This window comes from Giraffa tippelskirchi, chromosome 7 (genome assembly GCF_054371585.1).
Source record: "Giraffa tippelskirchi isolate mGirTip1 chromosome 7, T2T-mGirTip1v1.2.pri, whole genome shotgun sequence".
Classification (NCBI taxonomy): Eukaryota; Metazoa; Chordata; class Mammalia; order Artiodactyla; family Giraffidae; genus Giraffa; species Giraffa tippelskirchi.
Window position 1 is genome coordinate 140,662,602 of NC_137281.1, and position 14,977 is coordinate 140,677,578.

Here is a 14,977-nt window from a genome sequence, read left to right on the forward strand (position 1 = left end):
CTTCTCCAAGGGATCTTTTAATATGTATACAGGGGCTTACAGAGGACAATTACAAACCTCAACAGCTGCTCCATGGGCTTTCAAACGTGAGAGTGAATCATCTCTTCTCCCGGCCCTTTTTACGGCATCCCATCCCTCAGAGTTTTAAAAACCTGCTGTCACAGTGACATGGGAAGGAGCTGGAAGAGCCATGACCCCTACTTCTTCTTTCATGGAAGGATGAGGAAGGGAAATGGAGAGAACAAAACTGAGGGGCTGAGACAGTCTGGCGCGGTGTGTCTAGTTCCTAGGAGAGGGTCTCACACAGAGGAGGGAGTGCCCAGAGAGTGGATGAAGGGGGTAAGAAGTGAATTCTCAGGAGGGAACAGCTGGAGCGCAGAGAAGTCTACTGCTGAAGAGAGACAGACCTTAGCGCACGCCATTTCTGCCACAGATTTGGTTTTCCCTGGTGGCTCAGATGGTAAAGAATCTCCCTGCAAGGCAGGAGACCTGGGTTCGACCCCTGGGTTGGGAAGATCCCCTGGAGAAGGAAAGGGCAACCAGTTCCAGTATTCTTGCCTGGAGAATCCCATGGACAGAGGAGCCTGGCAGGCTATAGTCCAGGGCGGGTCACGAAGAGTCAGACACGACTGAGCAACTAACACCGTGTAGCTTTTAGGGGCTCCTCATCTAAGCAAAATGGGCTAGACTGTCTCCCTCCTCACCACAGGAGTCAGCACTACAAGTGTCCCAGCTGTCCTGGAGGCTCCGTTCCTGTCAGTGGCATATGTTATGGGAAGGGGAGAACTGTTGCCCTCCAGGCCACCATTCCCGCCTCCAACTCCGTCTGCCACCCCAGCGGTGCCATGTCCCCCCACGGGTGCAGTCAGAGGGTGGCTTTTCTCAGTCAGCCTGTCCTTGGAAAGTTCATCCCCTATTGTATTGGAAAATTCCTCTTGTGCCTGTCACTGTGCACATCAGGAGACCAAGGTTTCCATTTTCTCAGAAGTAATTAGCCAGCTACTGTCATGGAGACTGAGCTTGTTCCTGGAATTTTTTATTTATTCTTTGAAAACTATAATCCAACCCCAAGAGAAGAAGTCTGAGGCAGGGGCCTGAGTTCTCCCAAAGCAGAGAAATAAGCTGAGGCTAGGCCGGGCTGTGTCCACACCCACTCAGCCTCACCACTGAAATCACTTCATGTCATCTGCTCTTGACTGCCTGGGGACATCGGAAGATGGCAGAATACAGACCACGGAAGGAAGGGCCAGCTGAGGAGCACTTTCTTTATTGAATAAGGCTTCCTCTGCCCTGGCCCTCGATAATACTTCTTAAAAGATATATAAATAAATAAAAGGAGATGGACCTAGATCAACCCTGATGGTGGGAAGTCTATCTTATCCTTGCCAGATCACAAGATGGGGAGACCCAGAAATATAAAGTACTGGATTTCAGGGGGCCCAAACAGAACAGATTCAATAGAAGATCCTAACTGTTTCAGTTCCTGGGATTTGCTGAAGTGAGGAAGTCAGCTTGGAAAAATAGATGAGGATCCCCTTTGCCCCTGAGAGTGCCATAGTGGGCTCCATGTGATTTAAAATCTAAATTCTCCAGTGTAAGTGGCTCCTGGGGAAGAGAGATCTACTTGTGCACAAAATACCGCTATTAGTAAGAAATCCTGAGGCCCTACTGTCTCATTTTCAAAGTTAATGAATGTGAAGCTTTCCGTTGATATCATTGTCAGACGATGCAAAACAGACTGATTCAAACCTCATTCATTCATTCCTGTGTCTGTTTAACAAACATCTATTGACCATCTTGTATGTACATGAACCAAATATCATGCATTACCTACCATCCCTGAGCTCACAGCACAGAGGGCATTCAGGGAGTTGGCGAAATTACAAAAGGGGGAGAGGGCAGCAGAGGATAAGGTGGTTAGACTGCATCATTGACTCAATGGACGTGAACCTGAGCAAACTCCGGGAGACAGGGAAGGAGGGTAAGTCTAGTGTGCTGCAGTCCATGGGGTCGCAAAGCATCAGACATGACTCAGTGACTGAACAGCAACATGATTAGTGCCTAAAGCAAAGTAAGAAGGAGAAGCCCCAGGGCACAAAGACTAGGGCTGCTCACTCTACCTATGGCTCCTGGGGCTCTTCACAATCAAGGAGACTTGTAAGTTGGGGTTGAAAATGAGCAGAAATTTTCCGGGCAGTTGAACTGATATTTTCATTGTAGACATGCTTGTGTTTCACTATGCATCTGACCTCCAGGGAGTCAGGACACAGTGACTGTGACAGTGGGTGACGGCTTTCTGAAGAACGTATACACCTCCACCAACAGGAGCCATGGCTGCTCTTTGGCAGTGAGCCTGCCCAGGGGGCTGGTGACCCAAACCAAGCCATCATGTTTAATGCAGCCAGAAGACACTTCAGACCAGAGTCCTGAAGCCAGTGGCATATCCATCCAGGGACAGCTCCTTCTCAGGAAAGTGAGGGTCCAACTCTACTGAAGCAACAGGCAAATATGCCTGGACAAAGATTAGAAAGGGCTTGTACAAGGGTAGGTCCAAATTCACCATGGGTCTCAGTCCCATGGTTATACCCCTCCCTCCCTCTGCCTGTCACATCTGCCCCCTTCTCCCCTGAGCATCTGATGAACACGCGCTCAGGACTCAAGACTCGGTTCAAATGCCATCTCCTCTCAGACAACTTTCTCAATATTCCCAGATCAAATGATCACCCCCTTACTTACCCCACCTCACCCTTGGCATATGTGCCCTCTTACCATTATCAGAAGTCACTGCATTCATTTATTTACACGTCTGTCTTCCATAGTGGCTCAGATGGTAAAGAATCTGCCTGCAATGCGAGAGACCTGGGTTCAATCCCTGGGTCAGGAAGATCCGCTGGAGAAGGGAATGGCTACCCACTCCAGTATTCTTGCCTGGAGAATCCCATGGACATAGGAGCCTGGCAAACTATAGTCCATGGGGTCACAAAGAGTCGGACACAACTAGACCACTAACACTCCCTGAGGGCACCATCTCTGGTGTCTACCTGAGTGCCTGCTAAGCTTTTATTGAATGGGTTCAAGGCTGTACTTGTGTACTGAGCATGCCCTGGAATCTCTCAATAGAACAGAAGATATTCTACTGCAAAACCCCTCCTGATAAAAATCCCTGAGTGTCTAATACATATAAAGATATCACATATAACGAAACTAACGTGTAAGGGGAAGCAAGTCCAGAATTGAGTTTGTGACAGATGCCAGAGCGTAAATCCCAGCCAGGATCGTGCTGAGACCAGAATTCCTCAGAGCCCCTGGGCCACCCCAAATCAGATGAAATTTTAAACAAGCCAGAGCCTCACTGAACCACAGTGTTGGGCTCCAGAGTGTTCTGGAAGGTTCTCCTGGGTTATGCCTCCAGAAGATTGGGGAGGGCAGAAGCCCCACAGGCCCCAGTGCAGTGTCAAGTTCCCCCTTTGCTGTCAGCAGGCCTGGAAGAGCCTTGAAGAAAATGGAGTATTATTATTTGTTTGTTTTTACAGTGACTCATCTGTCGTAACTGGGTTAAAGTCCACCAAGAGAAAAGGAGAACAAAAGACCTCCTGTTAGTGCTGGAAGTTTGCCTCTTAAGATATCACTGAGAGGAACTGGGAAGAAAAAAAAACCCAGCAGGGCAGAGGAAGCTGCAGGCCTTGAGGAACACAGCGGCACTTTGGAAAGGCAAACACGGCGGCTTTCATCTCCAGCGCCCTTTCTCCGCCGGCCGCTCCCTCAGCTTCTGCGTTGTGACCCGCTGTAGCGCTGACCCTCGGATGCCGGCCAGTGCCCGATTCCCACACTCTGAGAACAGGGGGAGGCTGCCAGGAGCTGTGGCCATGTGGGCAAATCCCTACATCCAACCGAAACACCAGGCTGAGAAAGATGACTATGGGACTAACGTTTAGACCTTCCTAGGTGCCAGGCTGTTCTAATGTTATATAACATAAATAATTTCATAATTTCCCCAGCTGCAGCAGAAAGGAGATGCCATAAGGCAGAGACGTGGTCTTGCCCACTTTGGAAAGCCTGCTGGCCTCAATGCTCCCAGAAGAAGAAGATGCATGGGGTTTGTAGGCTCCCTAAATGGAGTGGAACCAGCTTTCCAGGGCACAGACTCAGGCCATCTGATGCCACGACCTGAGAACTCACCCTTTACTCTCTTCAAATAAAAAAAAAAAAAATACAGAGAAAGAGAAGACTTGAGTTCTCTTACCACAACCTTCCATCTGATCAGCTCCGCCAATGTTCAACCTCCACCCATGACCTTTATCTGTGTAGTGTCAAGTTATGTCAAGGAATGCTAGTCTCACCCTTGTCCACCCAGTTCATGGGGTGGGTCTGCACCATGACTGCTGCCCATTCTGCTGTTGGCCCACTTCACCCTTATGGTAAGAGGCTGGACTTTCTCTGTTCCAAGGCTATGAAAGAGGGATGGGGACAAGAAAAAGAAGATAGAAATTCCCTGAAAATCCCAGGTCCTCCCTCCATTCAGAAGCCCTTCATATCGCCCTCTTTACAGGGGTCTGCTGGCCCCCCAAAGATGAGGTCTCGACTGTGGGTCCCAGGCCTCTGCCCTTCAGGCTGGCTGGGCCTTCTGGGTCTCTCAATTCAAATAGCCATTTCCTGAACAAGACATGGGCTTCCCTTGTAGCTCAGTCAGTAAGAATCCGCCTGCAGTGTAGGAGACCTGGATTCAATCCCTGGGTCAGGAAGATCCCCTGGAGAAGGGCATGGCAACCCACTCCAGTATTCTTGACTGGAGAATCCCATGGACAGAGGAGCCTGGGAGGCCACAGTCCATGGGATCGCAAAAGTCGGACACGACTTAGCGACTAAACGATGACGGTGAACAAGACATGTTTTTGGTAATTTCTGATCAGACACCAAGAATTCTGCAACAGAAACTTCAAAATGAAAGTGTTAGGATGCTAATTTATCCTCTCTTTCCTCATGCATATCCATGTTCCATGGCCTGCAGCAGAAACCACCTACATGTTATAGTAGGCGCCACAGTTAAGCTGATCCTGTGCAGGGCTGGTCCTCCAGTTTTCTGTTTGCTGCTCTGTGACTTTGAAGGGATTATTCCCACTAATGAGCAAGGCCTCCACAAACAATGGGTTGACAGGAAGACTCAAAAGAAGCTGATCCAATGCTCTTTGAGTTGCTTCTCCCTTTGCCTAGCCTCATGGGGTTCAGCCCCTTGGTGGAATCACAGGAGATTTTGGGCTTAATTAAACCCTGGCTTCAGGCCAACAAACCAGTGGCCCCTTGAATTTCCCAGGTCCATCCAAGTGGATAAACACTAGACTGGGAATGCGAACTGCTTAGCTGCTCCCACAAGAGCAGTCTTCATTAGGTAAGAGCCTGAGTATCACCAGCTCCCAGGGCTCAGCAGACTTGGGCAGGCCCAATCCCAGAAACGCAGCATGACTTTAAGGTAATGGTCCCCACATCTATACTCCCTGGAGCTGCAGCTGGGGAGCTTTGCAGACCACCTGCACCATTGGGATCTTTAGGATCCTCTTCCTTTTTTGTCCCAATAAAACCCAAGCTCATCACTCAGTGGAAGAAACCAAATCACCTTCTCAGTGGGCTGTCCTTGACTATGCTTTGCATTTAGAGATCATTTTGCTTTTGAGCAAATGGTTGGATCTTGCACAGCCCCAAGCATAAGAACTGGGAGTATTTTCCTACTTGAAGGCACTAGAGAATTTCTTGTGTGAGGGAACCCACCAAAAAAAAAAAAACAACAAGTGGAACTACTGCATGCTTTCGTGAGTTTGGCAATTTTGTTGTTGCCTAGACCCAGCATTTGCTCAGGACCCTCAAGGACTCAGCAGAGAAGGCTGCTTAAATGCCCATGTGGTCCAGGACTGAGCAAACAAAAGACCCTTTTCCTGAGCCCCACAGCCGGCTGGCCCTTAGAATCCCTCTGGGATTATCCCCCAGTCACCCACTGAAGCATTGGACCCTGTACTTGGTCTCATTGCCAAGTTTCACCAGCTACATGGGGGGCCTGGCAAGATGTGGGTGATTTAGGAATGGCCTAGCAGCGGAAGGGGTGGAACCAGACACAACTCCCACCCCAACCAGCTTTGTGACCCTGGTTGGCAGCACTGTTCTCATCTTGGCCACAATGTCTGTGCCTGTAAACATAATGATGATAACTGCCACCAGTTTTTCCCTAAAGGGGGCTGCGAGAGTGAATTAATTAATGTTTATTGAGCACTTGGAGTTCTTTGGAGAAAGGCCTTTATAAATATAAGGCATGATTAAAGGATATCAGTTTGTCAGCTCTCAGAGGAAGTACTTAATGGGATCAGGGGTGAATATCTTGATGACTGAGTTTCATTCTTTATTCAAATATGCACCAGGCTCCCATAACTCAACTCTGCTATCCACTCTTGTTACTATCCTGGTGCTTTTCATTTCCACAAGTACAGTGGAGTCCAACAAATGTTACCCACTTACCCTGCTTACCCACTTCCTCTTTCCTGCACACCGGCCACTGACCCTTTCGATGAGGTTGCAAGGTCACCAAATTGTCAAGCCCAATAGCTTTTTCTCAGTCTTTATTTTCCTTATCCCTTCTAGAGTATGATACTGGTCACTACCCCATCCTCACCTTTAAAAATCTTATTCTGCGATACCCTCAAACCCAGCAAATCTAAACTGAAGTCACCATCATCCCCAAGCCAATTGGCCATTCCTGTGCAGCCCAGCCTCCAGACCTCCCTCTTCATTGCCATCCCCTCAGTGCAGCCCCTTATTGCCCCAACCTACTTAGTCCTCACAAAAACCTGTTCCTGGCTGGTGGAAACTCCAGACTCAAGGCAGATTGATGTGTATGTCCCTGAATTGCTCCCTTCACCCAGACCTCTTGGCATCACCTTGGCCTCCAGCTATCCTGTTCCAAAACCCACCTGAGTTTCCTGCCATCTTGCTGTTTTCCACTCCATGCACCATGAGACTTGCTTTCCTGCTAGTCCACCTTCCTGCCTGGTTCCCAGACCCAGCTTGCACTGCTGCTACCAGAAACCAACCAAAAGTCCAACAGTAGACGTCCTTTTCTAGGATACCATGACAGACAACCCCCCAACAGACACAGGCACTTGTGCACTTGTGTGGGTAGCTATACACAGAGGCACACAAACACACAGAGAGATGCAGGTACACACGCAGGCCCACACAGACATACAATACAAAGACACACACACACATGCAGATATACACAAACACAGATTCCCAGATATAGTCACAGACATAAATACTCAAACAGATACACACAAACAGACATGCACAGAGGCACACACATCCAGATACACACAAACCAAATAGGCATGCACATAATGACACACACATGGATGTATATACACACATACATCCATTTTTGCTGTGTTCCCAGCATCCTGACAGACTGAACTGGTCTTCCTCCTACTATCTCCATTCCCATCTGCATTAGTTAGGGTTCTCCAGAGAAACAGAGCAAATAATATATGTAATATCCTTTTATACGGTTACATATACCTACAACTATATTAAAAAGCAGAGACGTCACTTTGCTGACAAAGGTCCATATAGTCAAAGCTATGGTTTTTCCCAGAGTCATGTACGGATGTGAGAGTTGGATCATAAGGAAGGCTGAGTGCCGAAGAATTGATGCTTTTAAACTGTGGTGTTGGAGAAGACTCTTGAGAGTCCCTTGGACTGCAAGGAGATCAAACCAGTCAATCCTAAAGGAAATCAGCCTTTAGTATTCACTGGAAGGACTGATCCTGAAGCTGAAGCTCTAATACTTTGGCAAAGATTTGACTCATTGGAAAGACCCTGATGCTGGGAAAGATTGAAGGCAAAAAGAGAAGAGGACAGCTGAAGATGAAATGGTTAGATAGCATCATTGACTCGATGGACACGAATTTGAGCAGACTCCAGGATTTAGTGGAGAACAGGGGAGTCTGGCATGCTGCAGTCCATGGAGTTGCAAAGAGTTGGACACGATTTAGTGGCTAAACAACAACAATACCTACACCTATACCTCTCTGTCTCTGTCTCTCTCTCTCTAAATATATGTGTGTGTGTGTGTGTGTGTGTATGTGGAATTGGTTCATGCAGCTGGCAATTCTGAAATCTTGCCAGTCCCCAGGGAAGAGCTGATGTTGCATCTCAAGTCAGAAAGCAGTCCAAAGGCAGAATTTCCTCTTCTTCAACAGAACCCCAGTCTTTTCTCTTAAGACCTTCAACGGATTTGACAAGGCCCACCCACATAGTGGCAGGTCATCTGCTCTACTCAAAGTCTACAGACTGAAATGTTAATCTCATCTATAAATTACCTTCACAGCAACTGTAGACTGGTGTTTCACCAAATATCTGGATACTATGGCCTAGCCAAGTTGACACACACAATTAACCGTCACACCATCCATCTGGTAAGCCATTGCTCATATAAATCTCCTAAATGTCACTCTCATCACAATGGTCCCCCGCTCTAAAACCTAAACACCTTTCACCCCTGACTCACAGCAGACACAAGGTAAATAATTATTGAGTAAGTGAATAATGAATAGCCTTGGTGATGGGCACCACTCAGCTCAATGCAGCAAAACATTTTGAGAGCTCAACAGTGCGCTTTGCCAAGAGCTCAACATCCAGATATCAAAAGCCTCTCTATGTGTCTGAAGCTCCAATACCTTGGCCACCTGATGCCAAGAACTGACTCACTGGAAAAGACCCTGATGCTGGGAAAGATTGAAGGCAGGAGGAAAAGGGGATGACAGAGGATGAGATGGTTGGATGGCATCACTGAATCGATGGACATGAATCTGAGCAAGTTCCGGGAGTTGGTGATGGACAGGGAAGCCTGGTGTGCTGCGGTCCACAGGGTCACAAAGAGTTGGACACGACTGAGCGACTGAACTGACTGATGCGTCACTTGTCTTCTCCCTCCACCTTCTTGGGGCCAGGCCTGCGCTGCAGATATCACTAATCCCCACAGTACTTTAGACAAAGCAGACCCCCAGTTACTTGCGGATTAATTAATCTTATTCCTTTTTTACTAATCCTTATATCAAATTTAGGAGCTTCCCTGGTGACTCAGTAGTAAAGAATCCACTTGCCAATGCAGGAGATGCAAGTTCAATCCCTAGGTTAGGAAGATCCCCTGCAGGAGGAAATGGCTACCCACTCCAGTATTCTTGCCTGGAAAATTCCATGGACAGAGGAGCCTGGCAGGCTATAGTCCATTGGGTCACAAAGAGTCAGCCACGACGTAGCGACTGAGCACACACGCATATCAAAGTTACCTCCAATGTTAGGGCCTCATTTACAAAACTATAAATTGCCGCGCTAGTCTGTTTCCATTTTTATCTTTAAGGTGCAGATGTAAAGGACATTTTCATACCAAGGAAGGGTATATATACTCCAGAACACTGACCATGGTCTCTAGGGGTGGGATTGTGGGTGGCTTCTATTGGATTTTTTATTCTTTTATGTGTCTTCCAACATGCCCTCTGTGACCATGTGTTACTTTTATAACCTGTTTTTCTTTCATCTTTTCCTTTATGAGCATGAGGAGATTAAGGTCCTGTTCTCAGTATTTTCTGGGGGCTCACAACATATCTACTCAGCCTTTGAAAAGAAAGTGTTCTGGGATGAACATCCCTATAAAAATCCATGAGGTCATAAAAGGTAAAGTGAACTGCAAACGGTTGTTCTGTTTTAATTATGTTCAAGTGTCAGGTAACAGAGATCTTTTCATAAAAGGCTTCGAGGAGTTAATGATTATGGCTGTTGTGAAACAAGAGACAGCAGGGAACCCGGGTACCTAGGTCTCGCCTCCGGCCACTTCTCCAGCCTCCAGGCCAGCTGGGTGCCTATCAGTGGGTTGTCAGTCTTGCCAGAGAAGCACTACCCAGCCCCGTGGGAGAAGCTGTGGGGAAAGCAACTGTTCTTTGAAATTTGCTTCAGATCCTGCCTGCCGAGGTCTCAGGAGGATAGTGTTCACCTCTAAATGAACTGGAGCTTCAAAAAAACCCATAGCCTCGGGCCACTGTATTTCTTAGACTGCCAGAATCCCTGGCTTCGAGGGACTCCCCAAAATGGGAAGGAGAAACCAGAGAGCCAGAGGAGCACAGACATTTGTGGCTGCAGAGTCTGAGAGGGGCCTTGGATGTGGGGCCATGTGTGCAGAGGGCAGCTGGGCCTCGTGTGAATGTGGGTGACCCAGAACAGGGAGACTGGGCCTGCTTCAAGGCTGCCATTCCAAGACGCTCCCCCCTGCACCAGGCCAAGTGTGTGAAATCCTCCCTGTTCTGATCCTGCGTGAGTTCCTGGGGTTTCCAGTGTGATACTTGATAAGTGCAAGTGGGCTGAAAATATTCTCAAGATTTGGGGATTTGTACAATTAGTGGTGGCTATCGAGGCCTGTCTCACCACCTACAGCATCCCACCAGGGGTTGCAGTTTGTCCTGGGCCACTTCACCCCTGCAGTAAAGACTGCAGAAGAAAGCAGGGCCCAGCTCTACAGCCTCACAGGCACATGCCCCCCTGCAGCCCTTCCTGGGCCCTGTCCAGGCAGAGAGACCACATGTGTGCATGCGTGCTAAGTCACTTCAGTTGTGTCCCACTCTGCAACCCCATGGACTGTAGCCCACCAGGTTCTTCTGTCCATAGTTGCCATGCCCTCCTCCAGGGGATCTTCCTAACCTAGGGATTAAATATGGGTCTCCTGCAGGTCCTATGTTGCAGGTGAATTCTTAACCTCTGAGCCCCTGGGGAAGCCCAGAGAGACTGCAGTAGCCCCTCAAAATGTCCTGGTGGCAGCACAATGGCCCCCAGCCAGGGTGTCCTCTTTGCTCCCTTTTATTCACCAACTATCAGAGCCATATAGACCCAAACTCCTCATTTGGGTTCAAGCTCCCTGAGTGCAGGGCAGGAGTGGCCCTGGGCTCTGCACCTTCATGTTCCCAGAGCTCAGCAGACAGTAGGGCTCTATAAATAGGTGGTGAGTGAGTGCATTAATGATTGGATTGACTCATTTGTTCTCAGCTTACCTTTATAGAGTAACATTTTGGACAGGTCACATCTCACTCTGTCCCCTCAGCTTTTCAGTAGAAAGAGCCCATTGTGTCCCCTTCTTGCCTTGCAGAATCCTTGGCACCGAGTTAGGCACACTCTGCCACTCCTCAAGTGCCCCCAGCAAGGCTGGGGCTGGGACCTTGGTCTCTGTCACAAGTGTCACAAGAAGAGTATCTGCAGCAGGGATTTACTACCATCAGCCTCTGTACTTGTTTCCTAGGGCAGCTATAACAGCATCACAAACTCAGTAAAGCTTGGGTTAAAACAGCAGACACTCATTCTCCCACAGTTCTAGAGGCTAGAAGTCTGAAACCAAGATGTCAACACGGTCGGCTCCTTCCGGAATCTGAGAAGGAGGATCTGTTCCAGGCCCCCTTCCCAGCTTTTGACGGTGGCCCACAGTCTTCGACATCCCTTGGTCTATGGCTGCGTCCTCACTCCAGTCTCTGTCTCCACCTTCACGTGACATCGGCCCTGTGTGTTTCTTTCCTCTTATCATAAGGACAGCAGTCATGTTGTGTTAGGGGCTCCCCCTTCTCCAGTATGGCCTCATCTTAACTAATTACATCTGCAATGACTCTCTTTCTGAATAAGTTCATGTTCTGAGATTCCTACATTGTTGTTGTTCGGTCGCTAAGTTATATCTTTGTGACCCCATGGACTATATAGCCCACGAGGCTCCTCTATCCAACGAATTTTCTAGGCAAGAATACTGGAGTGGGTTGCTATTTCCTTCTCCAGCAGATCTTCCTGACCCACGGATTGAACTCACATCTCCTGCATTGCAGGTGGATTATTTACCGCTGAGCCACCAGGGAAGCAGAGAGGACATGAATTTTAGGGAGACACTATCCAACCCAGAACAACCTTCCTACGCCCCTAGCCAAGTTCTGCCTTGTTCTTCACCTACTCACCCCACCACCACCTGGCAACCTCACTTCCTTTTTCCTTTAGTTGGGGGTGTGGCCTTCTGGAATGCAGTCAGTCTCCTGTAGTCTAAGCAGCAGCTGGGAGGCTGAGGGGAGGGAGCTGTCTGTCACTGTTTCCGATCCTTGGACATGGACCCTCTGGGGCTCCTGAACTCCCAAGTCTGAACTGTAAGGCAGTGTACCCAGCTCACACTGCATATCAGAATCACCCAGAAGCTCTTCACCTCACGGAGCACTAACCACATACCCAGGATTCTGGCTTGCTGGGTCGGGGTGGGACCTGGCCTTATTGTTTTTCAAAAGCTCATCAGGTGATTCTAATGTGAAGCCTAGGATGAGAACAGCTCTCCCGTTAGCACCACCCCATGGCCCCCACCCAGACCACATTCACCAGCACTACGGGTCTCTGCAGCTCAGCTGCATGGGGGGCCCAGGACATCCATTAAAAAACTCTCCCACCCCATTTTCAGGCAGCAAGAGAGTACAAATATGTACATACGCTGGGGGAACCCAAAACAGACAGCAAGGACAGAATGCCCTTGGTGTTTCCTGTTGTAAAGCTTAAATTTTGCATCCTCTTCTATAGTCTGGCCATCCTGCTTCATAATTTTTTTGTACATTGGTGTGTTGTTGCTTTTTTTTTCCTCCTCCAGAAATAGCCAAGTGTAGAAATGAGGCTCCAGAAAGATGTGCCATGTTTACACTCCTTGACACATTATTCATTTCCCCTGAGTTTCCTGACTTTGAAAAGCCTAGCCACAGAGTTAGACAGAACAGCAGCCGATCTGTTTAAACTTCGGAGGGATTTGCATCTTAAAGAGGAAAGCCTGCGCCCAGAGAGATTAATTCACTCACCCAAGATCACACAGTTTGTTATTAACTGAGTGGGAATGATACCTCAGGACCCACATTTTCCACTGCACTGACCTAGGTCAACTGCTGACTTGCTGTGTGACCTTTGATAGACCTCTTCCCCTCTCTGTGTCAGTTTTCCTGCCCATAAAATGCTGATGCTATCTGCTCCACTTCAGATGAGAAGGGGTGTGTGGAAGCACTTTGAAATTATATATAAAGGTAAGACGCTGTAATTGTGGCAATTACAGCCTCACACTTCTAGGAGAGGCACAGAGATTCCAGCAAGAGAGATGTCCTCCAGGGTCATTATGAGCATGCCACTGTCTGAGGGCAGGAAGACCAGTGTGGTGCCGCCTGGTCCTCTGAGCCAGCTGAGAGGTCCAGGCAAACTCCCCGATGTTCCAGTCCCAGGACAGGCTGAGGCCTGCGAGCTCACACCCACGCTTCACTTTGCTCTCCACTGGTCCAAGCTTTCTCTCTGCCCGACCCCAGCCTAAGAAAGCATTTCCCCTAAATAACCTTCTGGCCCAATCCTGAGAATGTCGTTTCAAAAGGATAAGTCATGGAAAAATGAGTGGCAAACAAGGCAGGGCCAGCGTCTTCTCTCTCCTTTACGAGGCCGCGGAGACCGTCCCGCACAACCCAGCCCTTCCAGAGGAAGTGGGGGCCGCTCCAGGCCCCTCCCTCACTGTCCCAGCCTGAGCAAGGCTCCGCAGCCCACGTCCGCCCTTTTCTGTTTATACTGTGAGATGAGCTTCTGCTGAGCTTAAGTGCAGTTCTGGCCCTTTTGTTTGTTTTTAAGTCAAGTTACAACTTTGCTCCTGGATTTATTGCGAATTCCATGTATCTTCTTCTGCCCAGGGTCTCTGCACAAATCCTTTTGAGCTCTCCTCCCCTCCTGAGGCTGTATAACCAGGGGCACAGGGAAGGGAGAAGGAACACATGGACAGAAGGACACGGCGGAGGACACCCTGGGGAAGGGCCAGAGGCGGTCCCCGTGGACCTGGGGGAAAAGAGCAAGGCTGGCCACACAGGATCGGCTGCAGGTCACCCAGGGAAGGTCAGGCCAAAGGAAGGCCAGTGCCCTACCTCCCGTCCCTTTCGTACAAAGACCTCCACCGGAAGGACGAGCCAGGTGGACAGGCAAAGAAACCCCAGGCCTCAGTGGAGGGAGTAAAGAAAAATTAGTTCTGATTTGGAGGGAAGGAGCCCATGGCGGTTTCTGGCAGTGGTGGTATGAGCTTGGTGGTCCCGAGGGCCTGGAAGGGACGTCACGTGGCGTTGTCTGACAAGGGCTGAGGGTCTGAGGGTTGGCCGTGGACATGCGCCCATGGAGGCCACTCAGGCATGGGGAAACCCACTGGGAGGGCCCAGCACAGCATCTGAGAATTCCCTTCCCTGCTCTTTCCTCCCCAGACACCGCTGGTTCCCCCAACCGCTGAGGAAGAGCAAACAGCCACAGGCTGAAGCTCACCAGGGAGAGAAAGAGAATCAAACTGAGGGTAACAACCCACGAACCAGGCATCCAGCCGCGCTGCCAGCAGGTCCTCCTGAGGCAGGAAGTGCCGGCGCCCTGTTCCCGCAGAGCTCCTTGGTAGAGGATGTGCAGGGGACGCTTACTGGCTTCACAACAGGCCTTCACAGTTTGAGGGGGATGGGATGCAGATCCCAGGGGCTGGGAGAGTGGGACCTGCTAGAAGCTCAGTGCCTAAGGACCTGATGTCAGAATGGGGTTTTAATCTTCCCTGGCCCAGGAGAGCGGCTGCAGGTGGCTAGATGACCATGGAGTGCAGGCTGTAGGAGAGTGGGTCAGTCGCTGAGGCATCCTCTCTCACACCCTCCCCTCCATGTCACAATCCAAACACATGAAACTCAGGCCCAAGACCACATTCAAGGAGCCTCAGGAAATAGGGACTGAGTGAATGAGAACAGGGCAGGCCCCTCTGCCTCTGGGAGCCATCCTGGCCTCCAAACAGGTGCTGTTGCAAATGAGAAGAAGGACTTACCCAGGAATTTGACAGGCTATGGCCTGGGCTCCACCCCTACCAGCGCTGTTGGACTTTGACTCGCCCTCAGTGGTCATCACTCTG

At 49.4% G+C, this 14,977-nt stretch overlaps 1 protein-coding gene across 3 annotated transcripts in view; it reads left to right on the forward strand.

Moving 5' to 3' along the window:
- Window positions 1–14,977, forward strand: part of RAD51B (RAD51 paralog B) — an 814,189-nt gene that overhangs the window by 726,578 nt on the left and 72,634 nt on the right. For 2 of the 3 annotated variants that reach the window (XM_081513465.1, XM_081513467.1), the window contains exon 11: window positions 3,534–4,211. The exons of the other annotated variant lie outside the window; for it this stretch is intronic. In XM_081513465.1, coding sequence (XP_081369591.1) covers window positions 3,534–3,550 — 17 coding nt within the window. In that variant the 3' untranslated portion in view covers window positions 3,551–4,211. Of the gene's footprint in view, window positions 1–3,533; window positions 4,212–14,977 lie in introns of those variants that run through there. 3 annotated transcript variants of the gene reach the window in all.